Genomic DNA, 26101 nt, shown 5'->3' with positions numbered 1-26101 from the left:
AAGTGACGTCATAAAGAAGTTAAAATATAACTCTAAAGTTGAGGAAAAAAAAATCCTTAGGAAACCTTCTGGTATATAAGCAGCAGAAAAAAACATACTTGGTTCCATTAATAGGTTTAGCGTTAGCAAAGGATTTAGAGGAGCTTTGCCTCACAAAGAAACGTTTTCAAATTGAGGTTTACATGGGGTGACAAAGTGCTATTGTAAAATATGAAACATCACATGTTTTTCTACACTTTTGCATGAGTGTATGTTTCGTTATAGTAGAGCCACAGAGGTCATCTATTGTGTTATCCGAGGTCAATCGAGCCTCTTGTTTTAACATTTCAAATCAGAAGACTTACCGCTGTCCCACCGGGAGATACTTTTGCGAGAGATAAAAATAACGGACATATTTCAATTTACGTGTGACAACTTACTTATAAACCTAAGGCCTGCACGGGGTACCATTTCTGAAACATAAATGAGATATCAGGCCCGATGTAATCACTTCGAAAACCAGATAATTTACCAGTCTGTTGCCGTTTAATAGTTATAAAAGTATCATTAAATACCAGTAAATATAAGCGAAAATAATATAAATATAAAATATAATTTTATAAATTATTTTTAAACTTCGAAATAAATATCCCTACTCGAACTAAATTTATTAAGTAACTAACTTCAAGATGTTAAAACAGTCACCGCTAAAATCAGGAGTTCGATTCCCCTCGGTGGACTTAGCAGATAGTGCGGTGTAGCTTTGCTATAAGAAAACACCACACACACTAAGGAGCCTAAAATCTGTGTTGAGCTTATTGTGTTAAATATATATAAACTAAATAGCATTTGATATTCATATAAAAATCACACAAAGCGCCTGGCTGAATCAAAACAAACCTGTTAAACAAACAACTAAATTTGAACACGTGCAATTGAGTTTGTTTTAACAAAGTAAACGAGGTCATTCGCCAAACTTAGTGAAGGACTGAGACAGTACCAAGACAAGAAAATACAAAACAAAAGAACCAAGACCGGTTACGCGATACAATGAACAAAGGATGTCTGCAGCTAAGAGGGCACAAGCCGCAGTGGCTCAAGGACACTGTGTTTTAAAATCAGTGAGCTTATTTGTCAAACTAATCAAACACCATCATGATATGAAAATATATAAATTATATATGTGTAATTTGGCGTATAGTTATTTTAATTTAAAAAAAAAACATATCCTTACACCATATTGAAAACTTTCCGGAGTATGATACACATGTAAAACGATCTTAAATCCATGGAATACATACCTTTTCTTATTCACCACTGCTCTAAACCAAGAAACACTAATGGGCACAAACAATAAAATTCACAGCACCCAGTGGCGGCACTAGGATATTTTCGTTGGGGAGATGGGAGGGGGGGCTGAGGTAACGTTTGGAGGGGTTTCCCAAAATGCCATCAATATAAAATATAGATGGTAAATTATAATAATGTAAATACCAAGGTACATTTCAGAAAGGTGCGCTATTTTGAACTGCGTTTTCAATCCAGTTTTCATTGAAAACTCATACTCTGATTAATAATTCATTATTACATATTAGAAATAATTTGTTTATGAAAATATACGTATACGTAAAAGAGGAAGCTCACCTAAATTCCACCCAAGGTAATACATAATAATAAAGAACATCAAGATTAGGTTAGATTGAACATTTAACATACCATTAAGAGTAAAGCTACAAATCAAAAGAAATATAACATAAAGACATAGTTTACATAGCAGAAACGAATTATCCCATGTGAAGTTAATACACTCTGAGGAAAAGTAAAATCACTATCAGGCTAATTACCTTTCATCATGATGTGTGTATACTCAATATTACTTCAAAACAATGCAACTGTTCTGGTGATTGGCAGGAAATTTTGGATGGTTGATGCACAATAAAAAATGATCTCACAGAGGACACAACACCGGTTTTAATACTTCATAGTTTTGACCTATACACAATACACTTATACATGTATGCTATGTTTTACTTTTCAATAAAAGATAAATGAAATTAATGAGTAAATACCTGTGAAACCTTTGGTTTATTAAGTAAAATCCCTGATGATCTGTTGTAACTTAAAATCAACGTGATTGTATAATCTTTGTCAAAGCTCAAGATAGAATTGCATTACACAGGGAGCGGCAATACAGCCGCATGAGTTTCAGTGCATTCAGTAGTTGCTATGGGACGCATGACACATTCTTCCGTCTTAATGAAGACGTTGAGTTCTACAGATCTATGTCACTTTGATGTTAATTGTTAAGCAACAACGACGATTGTGTTTTCCATATTTTATGAATATATGTAGGTAACAACATTGGGGATCTGAGGGGAGCTTGGCTCATTTGGGGGGGGATTCAAGCCCCCCAAGCCCTCCCCTTGGCGCCGCCACTGACAGCACCTCTTTTCTCAAATAAAAAAGACACACACACGACCTCGACTATTAAGCGTTCCTTGCTGGAATGTATTTTAATGGTATGTTAAATGGTTTTGTTTGTTTGTTTCAAGAACAAACCTGCACAATTAGCTAGTTGCGATATATTCATTGCAGAGATTGAATACTACATTTAGCGTTATAGCTTACAGCTGAGCCACTAGGGGCGTATTAAATGAAAGCACTGAGTAAATAAACAACTTATGAATATTTCGTCGGAACCCCAAATGCACCCTCACTCATTTAAGTATATTGAAATAAGCTATTTTCGCCCTTTTATAATTTTTTTGACGAAGAAATAAATGTATACATCACAAATTGTACGTCTATATAATAATTACTATATTTCTTCCAGAATCATATAATTGTAGTTTCATTCCTTACTACTAATATGTCTGCAATAAACGTAGGGTTTTTTCTCCCACGCATGAAAACTGTATTAGAACAATGTAAAATTAACGGAATATAAGTGTAGTTTCTCTCAGTGAAAAATACACAATGAAAGGTTGATGTGAGTGTGAAACGCAAAAGCTTGATTTTGATTTGAAGAAGAATTAACTTAGAGTTAACGAAATTATCTGCAGTACCACATTCAGTATCAATAAACCTTAATCTAATTATCTGCAGTATCACATTTAGTACCAATGAACGTTAATCTAATTATCTGCAGCACCACATTTAGTACCAATAAACGTTAATCTTAGATAACGGTTGTAATTCATCTACACTGCGAAACTATTTGTTTAATAATTCCTTTTGAATGACTTTCACTAATATTAACTTAAGCTGACAGATACTACTTGTATCTCTTTCATAGATAAGACGTACTCGTGATGTTAGATGGCATAATTTTCATAGATAACGAAACTGGTTTATAATCTATACGATAGTTTTTGTAAATCACTTGATTATTTATATGGGCACAAAAAATCATTCACATTATTCTTAAATGCTTGTACAATTACATTCTATTCCTTAATAATGTGAGCTCATTTACTGTAGTGGTTTTTGAAAATTTAGTTTTTTAACATAAATATCAATAAAACATTTGACAGTTCCTGATTATTTTATACTATACATTAATTCAGTATACATTCTTACAGTAGTGGTATTTATCAAGCTTTTAACGAGGTTAAGGAAACTGATTCGAACTGTGAATTTTTTAAATTATTTTAAGGATAAGAACAAGATTTAAAAACGTGGCAAAACAATGACTTTTTAAAAGCTTAATTCTCAATTGTAAGTGTTATAGCTTAGATCAATATAAATAGTGTTGAAAATCCACAACTATATTCTTGAAATCTCGCATTTAAATTTATTTTTCTTCCAATAACTTTATTTTTTCTCAGTGAAACATTTAGGTATTTCTTCAGCTGCATGCTTTGTATAATTTTTCTCGCATAAAGTTTCATGTCTCTTGTCATTTATTAACCTCACGTATTTCGTCGTGAACTTCGTCATATAAGTATGTTTGTTTGTTTGTTTTAGAATTTCGCACAAAGCTACTCGAGGGCTATCTGTGCCAGCCGTCCCTAATTTAGCAGTGTAAGACTAGAGGCAAGGCAACTAGTTATCACCACCCACCATCAACTCTTGGGATACTCTTTTACCAACGAATAGTGGGATTGACCATCACATTATTAACGCCCCCACGGTTAGAAGAGCGAGCATGTTTGGTGTGACGGAGATTGGAACCCGTAACCCTCGAATTGCGAATCAAGTACCCTAATCACCTGGCCATGCCAAGCCTGTAGCAGAGTTTTATAAAGGCTAAAGAAAGTAAATCAAAATTCCATTAGTTTACAACAGGTAATATAAAATAAGATAAAATTTTAACAGTTATCAATGGCTTACTCTATAAGATTCTATCTAGTGTAAGTTAAATCATAAATAATCTTGTTCGCTATCAACGTTTCACCTCGTTACCGAATACAAGTGAATCTAAATTAGTAAGTCTTTTTTTCTTATGTCCCTTCCCCCAGCTAGTATAGCAGTATGTCTCCGGATTTACAACGCTAAAATCAGGGGTTCGATTACCCTCGGTGGGCTGAGCAGATAACCCGATGTGGCTTTGCTATAAGAAAACACAAAAAAAACACTTATGTCCTTTTTGAGCGTATTCTTAAATATAAATATGTCAAATATATATGATGTTGAGAATTAGTTTTTTATCTACCTGTTTGATATCATAACAAATCAAGGTAACATATTCTGCGTCATACATATCCCATAATAGGCTGAATAACACTATGTAACACTGTAAACGTTCCACAAAGAAGTCATCTTGGAAAGGTCATCGTTTTTGTTGCGTTGAGTCTCTGTAGATGGTAATTTGCCTGGCCATAGAAATAATTTTAGATTGCTTCTCATACCCGATTGATTTAACGACCACAAAATATGATTTTCTCTTCTATTTTATGTCACATGGTTTCAGTTTCATTTTTTACTGTAAATTTCATTATTATTCTGAAAATTACATATATTATTCACAATTGCAAATAAGTTGGTGTACGCATTCAGTTATGACATGACGCTTTAATACATTTTTTAAGAGTAATTGTGACGTGTGTGTTTCTTACAGCAAAGCCACATGGAGCTATCTGCTGAGTCCACCGAGCGGAATCGAAACCCTGGTTTTGAGTTATAAATCGGTAGACTTATCGCTGTACTAACGTAAGGCAATTACGTATTACACCATGAAACAGCCTGAAATGAGTTAAAATTCTAATTTAAATTTGGAAGTTAATTAAATGTAGAGATGTATCAAATCTATAGTGTTTACCAACAACACTGATTATTTTTATTTTATTTCTTAATACAAATATATTTTAAGCTATTCACCCTAATAATGTTTACTTTAAACTTAATTTTTTTCTGATTTAATTCAACGTTAAATATCAAACTAGAAACAGCAGTGCAATATAAATCCGTCGGCACACTAACAAGTCATAATTCCCATACTAAAACGTAAAACTGTTACTTTAATACAGATCTACGTAGAATTATACTAGCTTTATTTCTTTACGCAGCGAGATGGCGTCCGACTAGTACACATTGGAAAATACGAATAAAATGTCAAAGTCTATCATAAGAAATTTACGTTCCGCCTACTTAGTTTCCAGTATACGTTAACCACTTTGGATATATATCAGTCACATCAGTATGGATCGAAAGTTGACGAACTTAGAAATTATCTTTCAAGTCTATTTATTAGAATTACTTTCAGACAATTCTCAAACAAATGGTTATAAGTGCAGATCTACCCAAGGGTATACTGAACATTTCTCGTCTTAGTTTTAGGAATATACTACCACGTTCCACATTAGCCATAAAGTAGCATTTAATTTTAATCTAAAGATACAATCGCTTTACCATTTCACCTTTTCCCTAATAATAATACTGAAATTTTATGACGATGGATAATATAGAAAGCTGTGCTCAAGTGATACGTACCTCTAGGCCAAGCGTATTAAGGCGTGCGACTCGTAATCTGAGGGTCGCGGGTTCGCATCCCCGTCGCACCAAACATGCTCGTCCTTTCAGCTGTGGTGAGTTCTAATTTGATGGTCAATCCTACTATTCGTTGGCAAAAGAGTAGCCCAGGAGTTGGCGGTGGGTGGTGATGACTAACTGCCTTCCCACTGCTAAATTGGGGACGGCTAGCACAGATAGCCCTCGAGTAGCTTTGTGCAAAATTTAAAAAAAAAATGTTTTGTTTGTTGTTAAGTGCAAAGGTACACAATAGAACATCTGTACTCAGTTCACCGGTTATGTGGATTTAGCATTTTAATATATAAAAAAAATCACTAGTAGTTTAGCTGATAATTTTGCAACTAGTGCTTTACTTTGCCCAAATTTTCTTATATTTTTTTATGATTTGTCTAGCATTCCTCATCTTAACAGTATAAATTATAATTTCCAAAAGGGTATAATAATTAACAGTAATAATCTGTCGCCTAATAACTAGAAATGTTTTAGGTTTTTGTTAACATAAATAATAATAATGTTAGCTTCAATTACTGTAAAGCAAAATTGCTAAAAAGACAAGAAGCACCAAGCTTACTTTGTTTGGCCTTTTCAGCTTTTATTCATAATAACTTTAGTTACAAATGTTAATATTCTTCTTAAGTCCTTATAAATATTCTAACAAATTTCGAGTTATTATGAGAATACAATAATTAATAAGAATTACTCTGTTTAGTTTATGTAATTTGTAATGGATTTACTGCTAAATATCTATTTTAATATCTATGTTTGTTTCAGTGTAATATATATTTAGAAATGCATGTAACTTATAGCGTTAAATATTTGTTGCGAAATTCCCGCCTATTCACTAAATTTGTGGAAGACTCTCGAACGTAAGAATCTACAATTTACTATGTATGTAAGTAAAATTTGATTGCCTACTGAACTTTTGAGAACCTGTCTGAAGTATATAAATCGGCGCGCCAAGAGACAGTTTTATATATTGTTGGTTTGCTACAGTTAGTATACTATTAATTTCGAAAGCTATAATGATGATTAACGCTTTTTAATCGGAAATCTACAGATATTTGACCAAGAAAGTTTATAGATTTTGAAAATTCAAACATTAAAAACTGCTTAATTTCAGTGAATTAGCTTCGGACGCTAGTATTTCTACGAGGACAATAAATATTTTTGTCGGGAAAAACGTGTAAAGACGCTAGTTGGCTTCCCATTAAGTGAAGTGTACTTGTGTATCAACATAGAATTAATTCGGTCACCGTGAACCGTCGATAAAATATTCAGTTCCAGACTAAATATTAGGTTGAGGAATAATTCGTGAGCGTTTTTAAATAATTTCATTCAAGCATTACATGCAAGACTATACAATACTTCAATGCATGAACACATTACACCCAAAACATTTATTATGATACTTTATTTCATGTAATACCTAGGTATATAGTATGCATTGTTTTAAACGAAATTGCAAGAAATTAAATGCGAAAGGCAGATGGTGTCGGAAATGCTCGATTTTGTCCACTTGACATTCCATTTAATGAGCTGAAAATGAAAGCAAAAATTAAAGACATATGAAAATCAAACACACCATCTATTAGAGCAAAAAATTATCTACCAAATGACATGAAATATTTTGCAAAAGCGTTTCATTTATGAATATATTTTGTTAACTTGAAAAAACGCTCACGAATTATTCCTCAACCCAATAGAAGACTTGATACTGTTTGCAAGTTTGTAAAACTTTTGTATATAAATCATTATTTGTAATAATCGTTATTATAAATTCTATTGTTGTTGGTATAGTAAAATATGTTTGTATTAAAAAGGAAAATTGTTTGTTTTTTTATTTCGCACAAAGCTACTCGAGGGCTCTCTGTGCTAGCCGTCCATAATTTAGCAGTGTAAGACTAGAGGGAAGGCAGCTAGTCATCACCATCCACCGCCAACTCTTGGGCTACTCTTTTACCAACGAATAGTGGGATTGACCGTAACATTATAACGCCCCCACGGCTGAAAGGGCGAGCATGTTTGGCGCGACGGGGCCACGACCCTCAGATTACGAGTCGCACGCCTTAACACGCTTGGCCATGCCGGGCCAAAATTTTCCTGCCAGGTATCGAACCTGGGACCTTCCGCGTGTGAGGCGGATGTGATAACCACTACATCACAAACGCGTGCAGAAAATTGCGTGTATTCTTCTTCTTGGTAAATATCATAAATCTGATACATATCGACATTCAGTTAACCTCTAAATTAAAATTAAAATTTCTTGTCATTTGGAATCGTAATACAAAACATAATAAATCAGAGACTTGTCTGAGATAAGCTATAATACGTAACACAATAAATTGAAAACTCGTTCGAGATAAATTATAATACATAACATGATAAATTATAGACCAGTTTGTCGATGCTAGACTGGGCTTGCGTCTGTTTGACCTGTTACTATAGTGTTGAACAACCCTTTGATATTAGAAATGCAAATCCTTCTTGCTTACACTGAGAATATTGTGAAGGAACAATATATAAAAATAGTAAATATAATTGAATAAAGGGGAAAGTTCTAAGATTTCGTTCTCATGTTTTTGCATATATTATCTTATTTGAACTTTCATTGAATTTATTTGGGATTTAAGTGAATTTTAATCTGTATGGTCAATAAATCTGGACTTTTCTCTATTCTAGAAATAAATACATATGAAAGTTGCACTTAGGCTTGAATAACTTGAAATCTAACATTCTAATAGAAAAATTTCGAAGAAAAGGTATAAGTGCGAAGAGAAATCAGACAACCAACAATTGTTCAACAGTTTGAAAAGTAAGTTTACTTTGTTGTCTTATTTTGCAATAATATTAAAAAAAATAACATTTTTGAAAACTTTTCTATATTTTAAATTTTATCTAAAACAAACTTTTATTACTTTATAATTTAGTTATATTTTATTCTTAAGACTGAATTAATATCTCGTCTGCAGAATTGTACTTTTGCCTTAGAAATGGACGAATCTACAGATGTGGTTGGACTTGTTGTTTTGCTTGTATTCGTCCAGTATCAACACCAGCTAACCATCGAAGAAGATCTTCTTTTATGTAAGTTCTTGCCAACAAACATAAATGGTGCTTAAATATTCAATGCGTTAAATAATGTTTTTGAATGTCATGGTTTATCCTAGAACAACTGTGTTGTCATTTGCACTAATGGTGCAAAAGCAATGATGGGTAAAACTGCTGGCGCTTTAGCACGAACAAGGCAGTGGCACCAAACTGTACTAGTGTTCATTGTATTCTTCACCGCCACGCACTCGCTGTAAAAAAAAAAAAAAAGCCAGTTTCACTTAAAAATGTCCTTGATGAAGTAGCAAAAATTATCAATTTTATTAAATCTCGACCCTTGACTACACATCGTTTTAATATTCTGTGTGATGAAATGGGAAGTTTGCATAAATTATTACTGTTGCATACAGAAGTACAATGGTTGTCTCTAGTAAAAGCACTTGTGCGATTGAGTTGTGAGCTGAACTAGCCACCTTTTTCATAGAACACCATTTTTACTTGAAAGAACGACTGACAGACATGGACTTGGTATTTGGCAGACATTTTCTTGAAAATGAACAAAGTGAGCCTGTCACTTCAAGGAAAACAACTGACAGTATTTGTCGCCAATGATAACATTCGAGCCTTGAAGTGAAAGTTAGAGTTTTGGACAACTTGTATCGTGAGCTTAACAGCTTCCCAATACTTAAAGACTTTTAACGAATGTGATTTTTTGGTAATTGTATATTGAAATTTGTCAACATTTGGAATATCTCCACAACTCAGTGAACCAATAGTTTCTAAATGACCAATGCATGGTGCTACAAAATCATACACGGGTAAAATACCCATTTAAAGTGCAGGATAGACCAATGAATTTTAATTTAACAGAGTGCGAAAAGTTCATTCATATGATTTCAGATTCTACATTGCAACTAACCTTTGAGAAACTTCGACTTGTCGAGTTTTGGTGCAGTATCAAAGAAGAATATCCACAATAATCTGAAAAAGCTGTTAAAAATGATCCTCCATTTTCCAACTACATATCTGTAGGAGAAATTCCTATAATAAGCCACATATTAGAAACACTTGCAAAAATGTAAAACAATCCCACTCTTCTCACTAAAAATGTTTCTTGCTTTGGAAAATATAGTTATTTTTCATAAAAATATGTTATGTTTAACATTTAATGGGTTTATTATTGTTATTATTAAATGAATTAATAAATAAATTTTAAAAAGTTCTCACTTTTAATTTCTAATACGGTAAATATCCATAGATATAACCCATATATACAAAAGTCCTTTGGAGGCCCTTGATCATTTTTAGGAGTGTGAAGGGGTCCTGATACCCAAAAGTTTGAGAACCGCTGAACTAGACTATTTGCGCCTCGAATGTAAGAACGGCGCCACAGTGTTAGGACTACGTGCCAGCATGACTCTGCAAGTTCAAGTAAAAGAGCTTGTTTATTGGCCGGTGTTAAAATTTCCTCCAATGTTTAATCATAATAGTTGGTCCAGAAAACTGATAATATATACGTGATGCCTAAACCGCTACTATGTCTGTCGTGTCAATGTTATTGAACGAAAGGCCTCATCAGCACTGGTTATGACAGATACAGTTTGGTTGACGTATTATTATAAATTCTTCTCTGCTTTATCTCGTGAGTCCTTTGAATAATACTCAAAAGTGTTAAATAACTACTACAACAATTTGTCAATAACAAAATTACACGATTGTTTCACAAAGACGCTCCATTTAAATTACTTGGAATTCCTAAAACAATTTACTTCATCTTGTAACAAATGAACTAAAACTATATCTTTATCCACAGAAGATCTCGTATGTAAGTATGTAGCATTGAAACCAGATTTGGTGTAATAAAGACAGGTCCAAAAGCATCACAGAAAGAACCATAAAGTAAGTAATAGGTATATATTTTTGTATTAAATTAGGGAAATAAACTGCTTTTCTATAAAAACAAGAAAGAGTAGAACTAAAATAAAATCTTAATACAAATAATAAAGTTTGGTTTTGAATTTATCTTAATCACTTAATTTATTATAAGAATTGCATTTTATGTTCACACGTTTTGAAAGAAAATCTGTATTTTATTTATATTATTTTTTTAGCTCCAAAGCGGCGTAAGAATGTTGTTGTTTTTTTTATAAATTCTCTGCCGAATTACATTCCGAAGAGTGAACTTTGAATCACGAAAATAGTAAAATAAATTACTGAAGAAAGGAAGAGCAGAAGAACCTAAAGGCTATATATATATATATAAGTGTATATATCAAAGTTGCTCAAACAACTTTATCCTCACCCTCCGATGAAAAAAAAAAAACATAAATAAATGTTATCTAGAAGGCTTAACATATGCTTCAACCGATTGTTCCGGTGGTATTTTATCTGATTAAAAAAACCGGTCATTTATCTAAGCAAACCTTTATTTCCTTATGTAATTACAATTTAAACGTGCTATCTGCTACCTTAATTGTTTATTTAACTTTTCCCGATAAAATGATGTGACATTTATTAATGTTTATAGTTTGAACTGTGGTTAAAAGCGTTAAAACAAACGATCTGAAATATAAAACATAATCCAATTATTTATATATTTTTGTGTAAACAAAACACTAAAAACTACAAAAGTATTATTGTAAATTAACGTATTTTAAACACAATCATATGATATGTGAGTTAAGTCTAATAAGTCTATTCTGGAAGATAATTATTTGCAAATTGCACTGAACTGGGCATCAAATTTTTTTTTTATTGCTTTATTTCAACAATATTTAGTTTCTTTGTTGATATTTTTTTTTACCTTTATTGTTTTGGTATTAGACACAAACGGCTATCACTGCACTACCCACCACGGGTATCAAAACCTGGGTTATAGCAGTATAAGCCCGCAGACATTCCATTGTGCTACTGTGGGACTTTTGTTGAGAAAACTACTCAGGTATAACAATTCTTATACATATAAACAAAAAAATCTGTGTCCGTCTGTTTGCCCTTTATCTATCTACTATAGATCGCTGGACTAATCTCAAACAAACTTTATTGGATGATAGTTTAGAACAAGGGACATGTTACTGCTGGAAGCCAACGTCCTCTCCACCCTTCACCCCTATTATTGCTGTTATTAAGCATTTATAATTATTAAAATACTGTAGAAAGATATTAAAAGTTGTGTATTGAAAGCGAGTAACGGAAAGTAGCTTATCGCCACTACTTTATTCGCTACCTCATCCTACAATGCTACCCTGACCACTACACAGTATATACCATATTTTAAGTGTATAAGTATTGACTATTTAAACCTTATACAAAACCTCTGGTAAGGTAATAATGAATACTGTAACAATATGTTATGTTATAAATAGATTATGTGGAAGTAAGGATTTTTGTTATCATAGCATTTTTTAAATTTGTAACCAGAACTGAGGACAGATACCTCAGCTTATGCTTTCACAAAAGTAATTACAGGTTTGAAATGAATGATATAAATAGCGTTTCAACTAAGAACTTGTGTGTTACATGGTCAGCTGACTGATGAGCTTCAGTATTAAATGAAATGCCTCGTTGGCAGAATTGTACAGTACACAAGACGAAGTTCCATGTGCAACCTACTAGAAACTCGTATCATTAGTTTTATTGTGAGTTAATGTCACACAAGTCATCAAACTATAAAATATTTTTTAGTAATTATATAAACGATAGCTTTTAAACATTTCTTGACAGTCACTTTATTCAGAATAGTGCTATTAAATATGTATGGACATCAAAAATATACAAGTGTTAGGTGGCTGAGTTTGTAATGTAATATGCACATTGTAATTACACATAAAAATGGAAGGAAACTCAGTGTGGTCTCATCGAGTAAGTTGAACAACAGTCGTTCCAGATTTGTAGTGGAACAGTAAAGAAATTTGAATCTTTCATCATACTGAGAGCAAATGGTAGGTTTGAAATTTGTCAAACATAACCAGACCCTTGTAGAATGACTAAACTCCATAAACTATGGTCAGCAAAATGCAGACTTGTTTTCGGACATTTCTCGAGACCAAATATAACAAGTTCTTGCATAATGGTTAAAGTCACTAAAATATGGCCAGAAAAATGCAAACTTGTTTTCAGGCATATCCTGACCATTGTACATAATACAGTAAGACGATTGCTTTTCACAATAAGCGCAAAAAGCAATCAACAGGTCGTAGTTTCCTAAACGATTTAACAGTTTAAATCAATAACTTGACAATAAATCAGCATGGAAACAGTTGTTAATAGGTTTCATAAGGGTCATCCTTTATGATGATAGTATTAGTGATGTGTTTACAAATTATTGGTTAATTCTGTTCTCTACCAAGTTTTCTACACAAAATGAGTAAAATTATATTGTATTAAGTAAAGAAATTATCGGAATGGGAATTATAGTTATTTACGTTATTTGTATTTAAGGCCCGACATGGCCAAGGGTGTTAAGGCGTGCGACTCGTAATCTGAGGGCTGCGGGTTCGCATCCCCGTCGCACCAAACATGCTCGCCCTTTCAGCTGTGGGGGCGTTATAATGTTATGGTCAATCCCACTATTCGTTGGTAAAAGAGTACCCAAGAGTTGGTGATGGGTAGTGATGACTTGCTGCCTTCCCTCTAGTCTTACACTGCTAAATTAGAGACGGCTAGTGCAGATAACCCTCGAGTAGCTTTGTGTGAAATTCAGAAACAAACAAACAAATATTTAACATTTTTATATCGATTTGTAGCTTTATATAAGTAAATAAATATATTTCTTATGTTGGATAGCTATATAGTTTACATTTATTATAATGTATAAATGTTGTAATTAAACTACATACTGATATTTGTTTTTTATGAATTTCGAGTAAACCTATTCGAGGGCTATCTGCGTTACCTGTTCTTAATTTTGCAATGACAAACTAGAGAGAAGTCAGCTAGTTAACACTATCCACCGCCAACTCGCAGGCTACCTTAATTGAATAGTGGGATTTTACCATCATTCTTATAACACTCCCACGATTTCGAAGTGTGGAGCACGGTTTCATGTACTAAAATAATATATCTTGTATGTGTTATAATTAAATTGTGATTGGCATCGTCTTAACCCTAAAAATATTGATGTGGACCCTATCTGCTTCTGAAGCACATTTTTCTAAATTATTTACGCCCCAAGTTATTTGCAGATTCGTGACTTAGTTGTTCGCTCGTTTTTTCCATGTTTTAAGCCACTTTACATTTTACAGAATGTTACAGAAATGTTCAATTTTCAGATACAGAGTTTACTTTATATTGAACTTAAAACTTACGAACAAATGCAAATACTCCAGACTAAAACTTTCTTCGTGTAAACTACACATTCCTCATTGCTATTGACTGTGAGGTAAGAATAGTTTGAAGATGGGTGAAATACAAAATAAATAGGTCATTGATCCTAAATCACTTAAAATTCGCATTCTAATCCCCATAAGGGTGGGGTAAAAATCCCTTCTAATAGTTGTCTTCAACGTGTCACAAACTGTTTTAAAATATGTTACATCCCAATCTTGAGCGTTATTTTTCAAAATAGAAGTTACTTATAAAACAAATTAAATAATCAAATGAGTCAAACAAGCAAAACCATTTATTGAAATAACCAACTACACCCCTAATCTCCACTTTATTGCACTTTTGGCGCCAAACACCAAGTTTATAAAACAAAAACACAAGGAGTTTGGTAAATACTGCGACCGTTTCTATTTTTAACTTGCCATACGAGCAATTTTTCATTCTCCACGAGGGTTACAAGATTAGCACAAATAATTATAACTTAAATTAAATACCCATTAAAATCGAAATTCAAAAAGATTGTCAAAGACATCAGTTACAATACTGTCAGGTGGTAATAATAATAGACAAAAAAAACTAAAATTATGAATACAGCTAAGTGAATTAAAAATAGGGCAGTAGAAATAGTAATTAGTTCATTTTACATGCTGTAATCGTATGCCATCAGAGAAGAGTTACAACATTTACTTACAACACTGCTCAGAAACAGCGAATATTTCTCTACATTTTATCTTGAAATGTGGGAAAAAATGCAAATAGTATCTTTATCAGCCTTTCTCATATCAGTGCTACTGGGGTTTGTCAGTTGGCTTAACTTTATCTTCTTTCCGTGTTGCATGATCTCCTGATGAAACATCTTTTTCTTCTTCTGGTTTGAGTCCAGATGTTGCACTTTGTTCCTCTTCTGGTATTTTTACTTCTATTACACTTTGTTCCTCTTCTGGTATTTTTACTTCTGTTACACTTTGTTCCTCTTCTGGTATTTTTACTTCTGTTACACTTTGTTCCTCTTCTGGTATTTTTACTTCTGTTACACTTTGTTCTTCTTCTGGTATTTTTACTTCTGTTACACTTTGTTCCTCTTCTGGTATTTTTACTTCTGTTACACTTTGTTCCTCTTCTGGTATTTTTACTTCTGTTACACTTTGTTCTTCTTCTGGTATTTTTACTTCTGTTACACTTTGTTCCTCTTCTGGTATTTTTACTTCCTCTGCCGTTGCGCTTTTGTTCTGTTCCTCATCAACTACTTCAGGTTCTTTCTGATTCAAGGTTATATTTTCTGCAAGACCAGATTGTATATCTTTTTCTACCGACTTATCAACAGGAACTAACGTTGTCACGTCATTTTCTTTTATCACATGTTCTCCATCTTCTTCCTGTGGCTGACTATCTTGAATGTCATGTTTAACTTCCACAAGATCTAATTTATCATTTGCAGTTGTTTCTCGAACTTTTCCTGCTGGAGTAGTTGGAGGTTCAGATTCTTGCCCATCAACTTCAGTTGTGACCTTTAATGTTGTCGAGATATCGCTAAGTGGCACTAAAAATGAAGTGGAATCGATTAAATAACAATGAACAATAACCACGTTAATTACTTAAAGTGATTCCAATATATATGAAGATAATTGATCGTTTGCTATAAAAATAACGTACAATATATCGTTTAGAATATAAATCTAGAAATTATCAGAAAAGTATCCAATTAAGCATATTCTGTCGTTAGAATCATTAACGATATTCTCTGTTTATTCTAATGACTGACATGTTTTAGAAATTAAAGCCATGGAAACACTACAAATCACTATTAAGTCATAAAATTATCTGATATGTTTACACGTCTAGACAGTGAATACTTGACGATACTTTATGTATTTTCAGGATATTTTGGAATAGTGTAGTCATCAGCTACAAATTCACATCTAGTGACTAAAACGTGTAATCATTTCTATTGACATTTCTAGTACTAGATAAAACTGGATTCCTACGTGGTTGCTAGCTGCGGATAAATTATGGATGAAAATCTACAAGGATTACTCAGTCATAAATTTATTTTCATACAAAATATATAATTTCTGAGACAAAATAAATTGCTACTTTTGGTCTCAGCTAAATAATAAATTGTTATAGGTATAATTTAACTTAATAATTGTTTGCAACAACAAAACTATTTTGCAAAACCAAAAAAGTAGATACTCACCGTTTTCACACGGTGGCGCAAGAGTTAGTAAAAATCCCAGGAAGAAGAAATATAGAAAGCTGTTCATCATTGAACCCTGAAAATAGTTTATAATATCAACAAAAGTAACATTTAAACAACGAATATCAAACATCAATTTCACCTTTACAACACAAAAGTACTTGCATTAGGTTTAAAATCACATATATATATATTTAACTAGTTTATAACTAGTTTTCTTCTCACTGAAGAAAAACATTACACTATTAAGAAAACAAACCGGATTTTTTTTGTATTTTAGAGTATTTTAATAAAAGATGCAATTTCCTTACTTAAATAATTTTCTATATTTTAAAATTACAAGAAGTGCAAACTTTCAATGACGAAGATTTTTGTTTCGAGTTTAAACATAAAGATACATATTGAGTTATCTGTGCTCTGCCCAACACAGGTATCGAAAACCGTTTCCTAGCGTTGTGAGTCCGCAGACATACCGCTGTGTCATCGAAAGATTAAAGAAGGTCTTCTTGCTGAAATACTTATATAGTATAGTATAGTATAGTATAGTATAACTTGGAATAAATTAATTTTCAAACGGAGGTTAATTCTACTATAGAAAGTATATTACTTCGTCTCACTTTTCGTTGTATAAATTATATAGCTTCAAAATGCGGTTATAAAATCAAATTAGGTAACTAACTGTAGGTCAGTAAAATATTTTGTCAAGTTTTATGCGTTAATTATTCGTTAGAAGATAAAAGATAATCGAAATATTAATAAATCATAGTTTAAAAGACTGAAAGAAAGTCATTTTTAAAATAAAAAGAAGGTATAATTCTTTCACATTGTTAATAATTTATTTATATAACTTCATCTTTATTTTTTATGAAACAAAAACATCATATAGTTTACAAGGTTATGCTAATGACAGAATTTTAAAATCCTAAACTTAACGCTGAATTGTCGAGAAACAAACAAGAAAAAGTTTTAAAAGTTGAATGCAAGCTAGATCAGATCCATGTTTCCTTAACTGGTAGTAAACTATTCATGCTAGAAATTTAGTTAAATACATAAGAGATAACCATTGATAAACATTAATCGAAATGCATTTTTCTGAGCATCAAGTACAATTTTCCATGCTACAACTGACTCACCGAAACTTTGAATGTAATTTTGAGCAACCTTTAACTCTTTCAGATGAATAGCCTAGACCTGTCACAAACACATACCTCTCATATTCCATATGTAATACTTGTGTGTTAGCATAATGAGCTTACATCTTACGCATGTGTTGGGTTTATGACCGAAAATTTCGCTAAAAATGGTATTACACAGTGAATCAGTCTAAAAACTGTATAATAAAATAGCTACTGGTTTCATTTTAGTTACAATCTGTGTAGGTAACTTGTTTTGTTGAAATATTAATGAAAATGAATAAAATATTTTTTATCCACACTGCCTAATTTCATTTAAGCACACAATCATTAAATTATAATGATGTGTTTACAAAATTCATCCAATAATTCTGATGCATTATGTGAGAATTATAATATCTGTGATGGAGAGGTAATAATAAGGTATTAAGGCAAACACAGATATATACACACACTGAAGTCTTTTCTTAGCTGAAAATTAGGTTAAGTTTAAAAGTTTTTAAGTTAATGAATTTTTAATTTCGGACTATAAACAACATGTGAAAAAAGAGGGCGATTTCTTCAAAAGAAAACAATTAAATTGCATTCGTTCCTCTACACGAAATAAAGCAACTCGACCTTTCAGGATCCAGCACTCTTTAGCTTACCTGAAGCTTAACAAACAATAGACGTTCAAGTGTTCCACTTGCTCAGCACAAATGTAGTATTCTAGCTGTGATCGCTCTCTATATATTTATTCAAGATCGCCGTAAGACTCCGCCTCCCGTCTTACTCTTCAGTAGAAGGTACTCCCATAATTCCTTATTTTTACACTTTCATCTTTCCTTGTTAGGATAATTTCTCTGAAGAGGTAGCCTTTCTCTATAGTTAGTTTCACTTAAGCTGGAACTGGATAAACCTCTCTCGTGTTGAAATTATTTAATCAGCTATGTGGCTTGGATAGGTGTCTCACGCTTGGTCTTTAACTTCCTTTCGTAAGTAGATAAAAATGTTTCACATACATTTCAGGCTCACTCAACTTTCGTGAATGAAACTATAGATGTGAAATATTTTGTCTCTTTCATTGGTGAAGAAGGTCAACGAAATTATCCGAAGAACCCAGGTCATGATAGTATAGGTTAATGTACCAGCAACTCACTGAAGAGAAGATACTCGGCGCCAGCCAAAAATGTTGATTGAATTCTAAATAAGTCTTTTGTCCTGTCTTTACACTTAATACATGCGTAAAACTAGCAGTACGTTTTTTCTTGAACGGAAAACAACTTTTTCTTTTCAATAACACCAGGAACGTGGATAGCCTTAAGAATAGTTGAAGCAAATTGATGAATACAAATTAATTCCTTTCAGTGACACGTTTAAAAATGCACAAATGTTTTGATTTATTACAGAGAATGCCAAAAATTCTTTATACACTTGTCGATTCAGTCATCATTTAAAATGATTTATAGAATTTTAATGTGATCTGTGTGTGTGTATTTGTTTGCTTCAAAATATTGTGTAGTGCTATGTAGGGGTTATATAGACATAGCTATCCCTGGTAATTTGACTTAAGTACGTAAGTAATATATATGTATATACGTGTAGGTTCATTATTGAAATTATCTACATCTATTCAACAATTAAACCTCATCCTCCAAGACTTACCAATTATTGATCTATACTAATCTTCGCTAAATGCTTTGAAGTCCTTTCCAAGTTATGAAAGGTGACTAATAACAAATGTTTTGCTGTAACGCCCTTGAATGGTTGGCAGGTGTCAGATTATTGGCTTTGAAGTCCTTGAATGGTTGGCAGATGTCAGATGATTGGCTTTGAAGTCCTTGAATAGTTGGAAGGTGCCGGATGATTGGAAGTTTACTAATGTCACTTTTCTTTTTTAGAGAATTGATAAAAATTGTCTCAATAATTATACATCTATTAGGCTTACATAAGTAGGGGCGTGTGATGTTTTGTCCTGATGGGGAAGCCAAAGCATAAAATGTGAATTTTAAAATAAAATTAAAAAATGTACTGGATGACCAATAAATATAAAATTAATTACTTGTATTCATTAATCATATTTAAGATGAAACACTTCCAGTTAAAGATAAAAACAAGACATATTCGGTTACTTTATTTATATGTTAATTCCATCCTCCCTTCCTTTTGATTGAATACATTTATTACACCTTCATGGAAAATATCAGTCTTTATTCCCTTAAGAAGATTTTACCCAACCGCAATTAACACTAAACTTGCAAGTCTTTCTTGTCGTTGTGTGTTTCTGGTGTAATTGTGCATTATTTTTAAATGATCGACTGAGACAATGGTGACTGGAAGAGTCAAGGTTAACTCACATAACTTTGTAAGTTGTTGCAGAGCGGCATCTAACTTGACATTTCGCAAACAATAAAGTAATTTATTCATTGGTTTTCCTTTCAAATCAACGTTAGCGTATAAAATCTAAAGTTCATTTTCAAGCGATGCTAATTCAGGAAATATTTTTTGTTCTCTTCATGGTTTATAGTGTCAAGAAGCTCAAGCAATGCTATGTTTTTCAAGCTTTGAAATTTAATTTCGATTAGGCCGCAAATTGCATCAAAAATTTCATAACATAAGTTTCTGTATGTTATTTCAATGTCTTTTCCGGGATCATGTCTTTTTGGCATAGTAGCGAGGTACGATTTGTCGACTTCTGCACAAAATTCATCGAAATCGTCTCTCTTATTTTGCAAAATAGTCGCCATGTCATTTTCTTTATTCGTACAGTGGAATATACCAAATATACTATTCTGTAGAATATCAAATATAACATTTGTATATGATATAATACTGGAAAATATATTCAACAAGAAACTGAATTCAAAATCTCTGAGATTCGATGAAAGCGCTTGGGCACAGGTAAAGATTTCAGTATGTTACATGCCAAAATTATCAACAGTATTTTGAAATAAGTCAACGAGGTCTTTCTTTTATTCCAAGACAGTTTCAACAAGGCAGTGATTATGATTCCAACACATCGGGGCCACTTTTGGAAATCTTTTATTCAGTTCAGTATCGAAACGGCACACACGCCTTGTTGATTTCGAAAAAATAATAATAAAGAAAATGAGTCCTTGATCTTCGTCACACCTTGTGACAACACTAAATTTGTGCCATACAATGAATGAAAAGAACTTTTGGACATTATGCTTCCCCCTTAATGGAGTTTCGCAACAAATAAATCTACAACTATTCGATCTGCACTGACATTTGTAAACCACAAAAATATATCACAAATTTCACCATCTTTAGTCACATACCGCACAACACTAAAAATCTGAAAAATCATTCTTACATCACTAGTTTTTTTCTAAGACAAGAGAAATAAATGGATAATCACTTATTTATATCTAGCTAGGAGTTGAGTTAAAAATATATGAATGGAGGAATGTTCATGTTTTTTAATTGCCTTATGGATATTACTTAAATCATCAAATGCGCTTGAGTTCCATGTCCCAAATTCACCATTAAAAAATAAACACGGCCAACAGAAAAGCTCCTGCACGTTAGGACAAGCAGTTAACCAAGTTGTCCTGTCATACTGGTTTACATTGAATTTTTAAACGCAATGCTTTGTTCCTCCAGTCGCCCCCAGTGGCACAACGGTATGTCTGCAAACTCACGCCGCTAAACACTAGGTTTCGAAACACGTGATGGGCTGAGCACAGATAGCCCATTGTGTAGCTTTGTGTTTAATTCATAAAACGATAAACAATGTTCTTCAGTGAGGCTTCGAGCTGGCATCGGTGAACTATTTCTGATGGCCCAGCACGGCCAGGTGGCTAAGGCACTCGAGTCGTAATCTGAGAGTCGCGGGTTCGAATCCCCGCCACACCAAACATGCTCGCCCTTTTAGCCGTGAGGGTGTTATAATGTGACGGTCAATCTCACTATTCGTTGGTAAAAGAGTAGCCCAAGAGTTAGCGGTGGGTGGTGATGACTAGCTGCCTTCTCTCTAGTGTTACACTACTAAATTAGGGATGGTTGGGCAGATAGCTCTTGTGTAGCTTTGCGCAAAATTCAAAACAAACAAACAAACAATTGGTGATCACTTCCTTTATGCCACAGAAGAGGTGAATATAACATTCAAGATATGTATTTTTAACTTTTTAAATACAAGTGTGAATCTGAATTTTTTATTCAGAAAATTATTCATGTAAGAAGCATTCTTTAGTTTAAAGAATATGATATAAGAAAAATGTTTTTAGTTAGAAATAAAGCCTTTTCTAGTAGGAAAAAGTTATAATGAACCAAAAAGAGGAAGAATTTTGCAAGTTGTACGGATTTACAACGCTAAAATTAAGGGTTCGATTCCCATTGGTGGACTCAGCAAATAGCCCTATGTGGTACTGCTATAAGAAGACACACACAGATCCCAACAGAGTTTTCGCTCGTACAAGGTGATTACTGGTTACGTACGGAATAGAAGAGTGCTTCGCATGAATCAGTTGCAAGTTGATACGTCATGTTGTACTGATACTTAAAAATTAATTTTTTAACGTATGTCGAGAAAGCACAGCTTTCCTTGCTTCTATGGACCGCACACCTTTGTACATAAACGGTGGCAAGTGTTTTAATAGTTTGATAAAAAATGTTTTGTAAAGTCATTTTGCTGGAGAGTTGACATAGTTTCACTAGGGGGGGGGGAATTTGCCTTCTAATATTTTAACATTCTTACTGCTTATGTATATTGTTTGTTTGTTTTTGAATTTCGCAGAAAGCTACTCGAGAGCTATCTGCGCTAGCCGTCCCTAATTTAGCAGTGTAAGACTAGAGGAAGGCAGCTAGTCATCACCACCCACCGCCAACTCTTGGGCTACTTTTACAAACGAATATTGGAATTGACTGTCACATATAACACCTCCACGGCTGAAACTGTTTGATACACACCCTTTCAATGGTCATGAAGTAAAAAGGTTTGACAAGATACCACAAAAAATGAACTATATTTTAGATGTGGGAATGGTTGACTCATTGGTTAAAAATTTGGCCGGATGGAAGAAACAAGATGATTTTATCAATTTATTGTTTCTTCTGATGTAGAAGCAATGTGATATATTTTAATTGTATAGTTGTTGATACGTTTTAGGTTATAACTCACATTTTCAACTCTGAAGTAAAAGTTTGAAAATATATTTAAATAAATAAACGTAAAATAAATAATACGTAGGCTTACAGTTAATTGCTATTTAGTTAATTGGCAGTTGGTCGGTAAACAAGTTATTTTACCCCAATTGTTGTTTTCTGAAAATATCAGAACCATCTCTAACCAATCATATGTTGTTTTTAATAGAAATTATTTTATTTTTGTACGAAATAGCAGTATAAATTTGTCTAAGAAAAGAAGTCTTAAATTTGTAAGTCTCGCCTTCTCTGTTGTCTTAACATGTTTAGTTTATATCTATTATTTACCACATCAGCGGTAAGTCTGAGGTATTATGATGTTAAATAAATTGGGTTTCGATACCCACAGATAGCCATTGTTTAAGCTTGTATTTAACAACAAGCAAAATCCTTTCGTAAACCTTCACTGGGCCTGGCATGGCCTAGCGCGTTAAGGCGTGCGCTTCGTACTCTGAGGGTCGCGGGTTCGCGCCCGAGTAGCGCCAAACATGCTCGCCCTCCCAGCCGTGGGGACGTTATAATGTGATGGTCAATCCCACTAATCGTTGGTAAAAGAGTATCCCAAGAGTTGGCGGTGGGTGGTGATGACTAGCTGCCTTCCCTCTAGTCTTACACTGCTAAATTAGGGACGGCTAGCACAGATAGCTCTCGAGTAGCTTTGTGCGAAATTCCAAAACAAACAGTAAACCTTCAGTCCGTATTACATAATGCATTTGTTTATTTCTTTTGTCTTTAATTTTTAAAAGGTAATTTTTATTATCAGTTATATTTTGTATAAGCGAATGGAATAAATACACTACATTCTATATTCTGTTCTTTAATGGGTTTTTTTCGAGAAGAATGATGGATAAAATTACTTCAACAACATAAGCGTTGCGTGAAGCGATCGTCGTCAACAAACATGGCGAGCCATTATATATGCAAAAACGGCTCGTTTGGGTTGAGAAAATATTTTACATAGAAGAGCGAACAACGTTTCGACCTTCTTCGGTCATCGTCAGATTCACAAAGACTGGTATGTGAAACACTGTAGCCATTCAACGTGGAAGAGCGTTGGTAAAGATTATTGTCACATAAGCTTGGCAACCTGTGAACCTGACGATGACCGACGAAGGTCGAAACGTTGTTCGCTCTTCTATGTAAAATATTTTCTTAACCCAAACGAGCCGTTTTTACATATATATTTCTCAACAAGTGGGTTTCTCGACATCACTGATGGCGAGCCATTGTTTGGTTCAAATACTATAATACACTTTTCCTGGAAAGAAACCTTAAGGGATCGAACAAGCCTAGTACTACAGTATCTGATGACAAACATAATTAATTACAAACACACTTAAACAAAGGCGTTTACGCAAGAACAATTTCAATTTATATTGTTTGCACTACAATTACATTGATAAATGCTGACTTTGGTTTTTAAATCGAGAAAAAGAAAAAAAATATAAGTTGTTGTTTAGAACTTTCTCGAGTCAGCACTTACCACCTGTTTTATTTTTATGTTGATATTTCAGGTTAAGTAATGTGAAGTGCCATTAACGATTTCACTCCTTAAATGACCTAGAGCTACCAACATAAAAAGTTGGTCTGGTGACCACCAGAAAGGTACTTGACTTATCAACTGTCACGTGCTACCAAAAGGCAAAGCTGGTGAAGAACTACATACAAGTATAATGTTGCTATCCAAGAGTTCTTGGTCTTCTCTACCATCTGGATTTATGCATTTCTTTGGTTTTCCAGGCAGAATAAGAACCGGTCGTTTGAAAATTCAACTTGCAAAGAGCCCAAGGCCAGCTGGTGTCAGGAAACGATGTGACCTTTATAAAGTTTTTATTCGAGTACACGTCTAAGCCTACTCTATGGACCAGACATTCACCTTCCATGATGAGACTGGTATGTGAAACACTGTAGCCATTCAACGTGTCTGGAAAAGCGTTGGTAAAGATTATTGTCACATAAGCTTGGCAACATTAGCATCCTGGTCGATCATTAAATCACTGCATTTAACAAAGACCTGTAATGTTTAGTTCTTTGCATCTAGTTTATTTTAATCACCTAGCTTTGAAAGCCAAAAGTCAGAAACATATCTGTATTCTATAAATATTCTCTGTAACTTAGTTTTAAGTTTGATGTTTTAATTCATCGTTTGTAAAATTAGAACATGAAAAAGACTTCGCTAATAAAATGAAACATAATAAAGTTAGCCAAAAAGTCCCATTAGTAATTAAACGAGAGTATCATATTAGAAAACCATTAGTTGTGTCTCAATCAAGTTCAGTATATCAGTGTATCAATTCTTCCATCAGCCACCATCTTAGTTGTTTTTTTCGTATGAATCTTTTCACTATTTTTAAAAGTAATTTAAAATTACGCTAATTCCAATCAACATTTCATTTGTTTGTTTGTTCCTACCGTTAAAAGTTTAAAAAGATATGATAAATCAGCCAACTGCGATCATATTATTTGCTGACAATATTTTTTATTCCGATTCTAAAAACTCAAACTTCCTGGTAACAAATCTTTGAATCAATGTGGATGATTCCATCTTTGTTTCCCCTATTCAAATTGTTTAAGCTAGAGCTCATTTTATAGATTTAAGCATCAGTTTTGAATACAAATTTACATACCTGAAAAGAGAGAAAGGCTTGATCAATGATAGTTGTATTCCTCTTATTGTCTTTACTGTAACTTCATACTTTAATTTATATATTGTTTTGTAAATGAACAAAGATCTATTATCATATCTAACATTTCTTTGGTGTGAAAGAAGAGCAAATGAGAACATAATTTCCAAATTCCATAATTTTATGAAAAACATTTATATTATGCTGTAATTTAATGCACATATATTTTCAAACATCTGTATATAGATTCTGCTCCTTACCTGCAAACCTAGCTTTGAACATGGAAAGCACAAAATGAGAAATAAAATATTCTGTGAGCTAAAACTTTCAAATAACTGTGCAAAAGTAAACCAAACTTAACAGTTAAAAATGTCCAATAAAATCAAATAGTATAACAGTTAGGAATTGTTATGCCAGTCCTTTAAAATTCTTTATGTGTTTCAGCTAACATCAAAACGTAATATAATCGATCTTTCTACACATTTAAGAATGCAGTAATAAATATTAATTAAAAATATCTATCATCACAACCAATCAGAATTAACTCGTGGATTACAAAAATGAATATTTCTAGCTGACATTCATCAAATGCCCAAATTATGCTGATAATAAGAATACCAGCTAATGTTAACACAAAAGTTCATGAAAAAATAATACAATAAACAAAAGGAAATAGTAGA

At 33.0% G+C, this 26101-nt stretch overlaps 1 protein-coding gene and 1 long non-coding RNA gene across 2 annotated transcripts; one reads left to right on the top strand and one right to left on the bottom strand.

Moving 5' to 3' along the window:
* Positions 1-3969: 3969 nt before the first annotated feature.
* LOC143239128 (uncharacterized) lies at positions 3970-25058 on the top strand. Its single transcript, XR_013021026.1, has 5 exons — positions 3970-4266; positions 8629-8761; positions 8919-9033; positions 10811-10896; positions 24538-25058. It is a non-coding gene; the product is annotated as an uncharacterized LOC143239128 (long non-coding RNA).
* Positions 14964-18439, bottom strand: LOC143239069 (uncharacterized). Its single transcript, XM_076479864.1, has 3 exons — positions 18300-18439; positions 16520-16595; positions 14964-15862 (listed from the first exon to the last, which is right to left on the bottom strand). The coding sequence occupies exons 2-3, from the start codon at positions 16587-16589 to the stop codon at positions 15111-15113; spliced, it is 822 nt and encodes a 273-aa protein (XP_076335979.1). The 5' UTR covers positions 16590-16595; positions 18300-18439; the 3' UTR covers positions 14964-15110.
* Positions 25059-26101: the final 1043 nt, after the last annotated feature.

Source organism: Tachypleus tridentatus, chromosome 13 (assembly GCF_004210375.1).
Source record: "Tachypleus tridentatus isolate NWPU-2018 chromosome 13, ASM421037v1, whole genome shotgun sequence".
In the NCBI taxonomy this organism is placed as follows: domain Eukaryota; kingdom Metazoa; phylum Arthropoda; class Merostomata; order Xiphosura; family Limulidae; genus Tachypleus; species Tachypleus tridentatus.
This window is presented reverse-complemented; position numbering and strand designations above follow the sequence as displayed.

What these genes read in the sequence shown, in the direction of transcription:
- LOC143239069 (XM_076479864.1), bottom strand. Translation starts at nt 16,589, where the DNA reads ATGATGAACAGCTTTCTATATTTCTTCTTCCTGGGATTTTTACTAACT. An exon ending in TGCGCCACCGTGTGAAAACG is followed by an intron (nt 15,863 to 16,519) that starts GTGAGTATCTAC and finishes CTTCATTTTTAG; the next exon opens with TGCCACTTAGCGATATCTCG.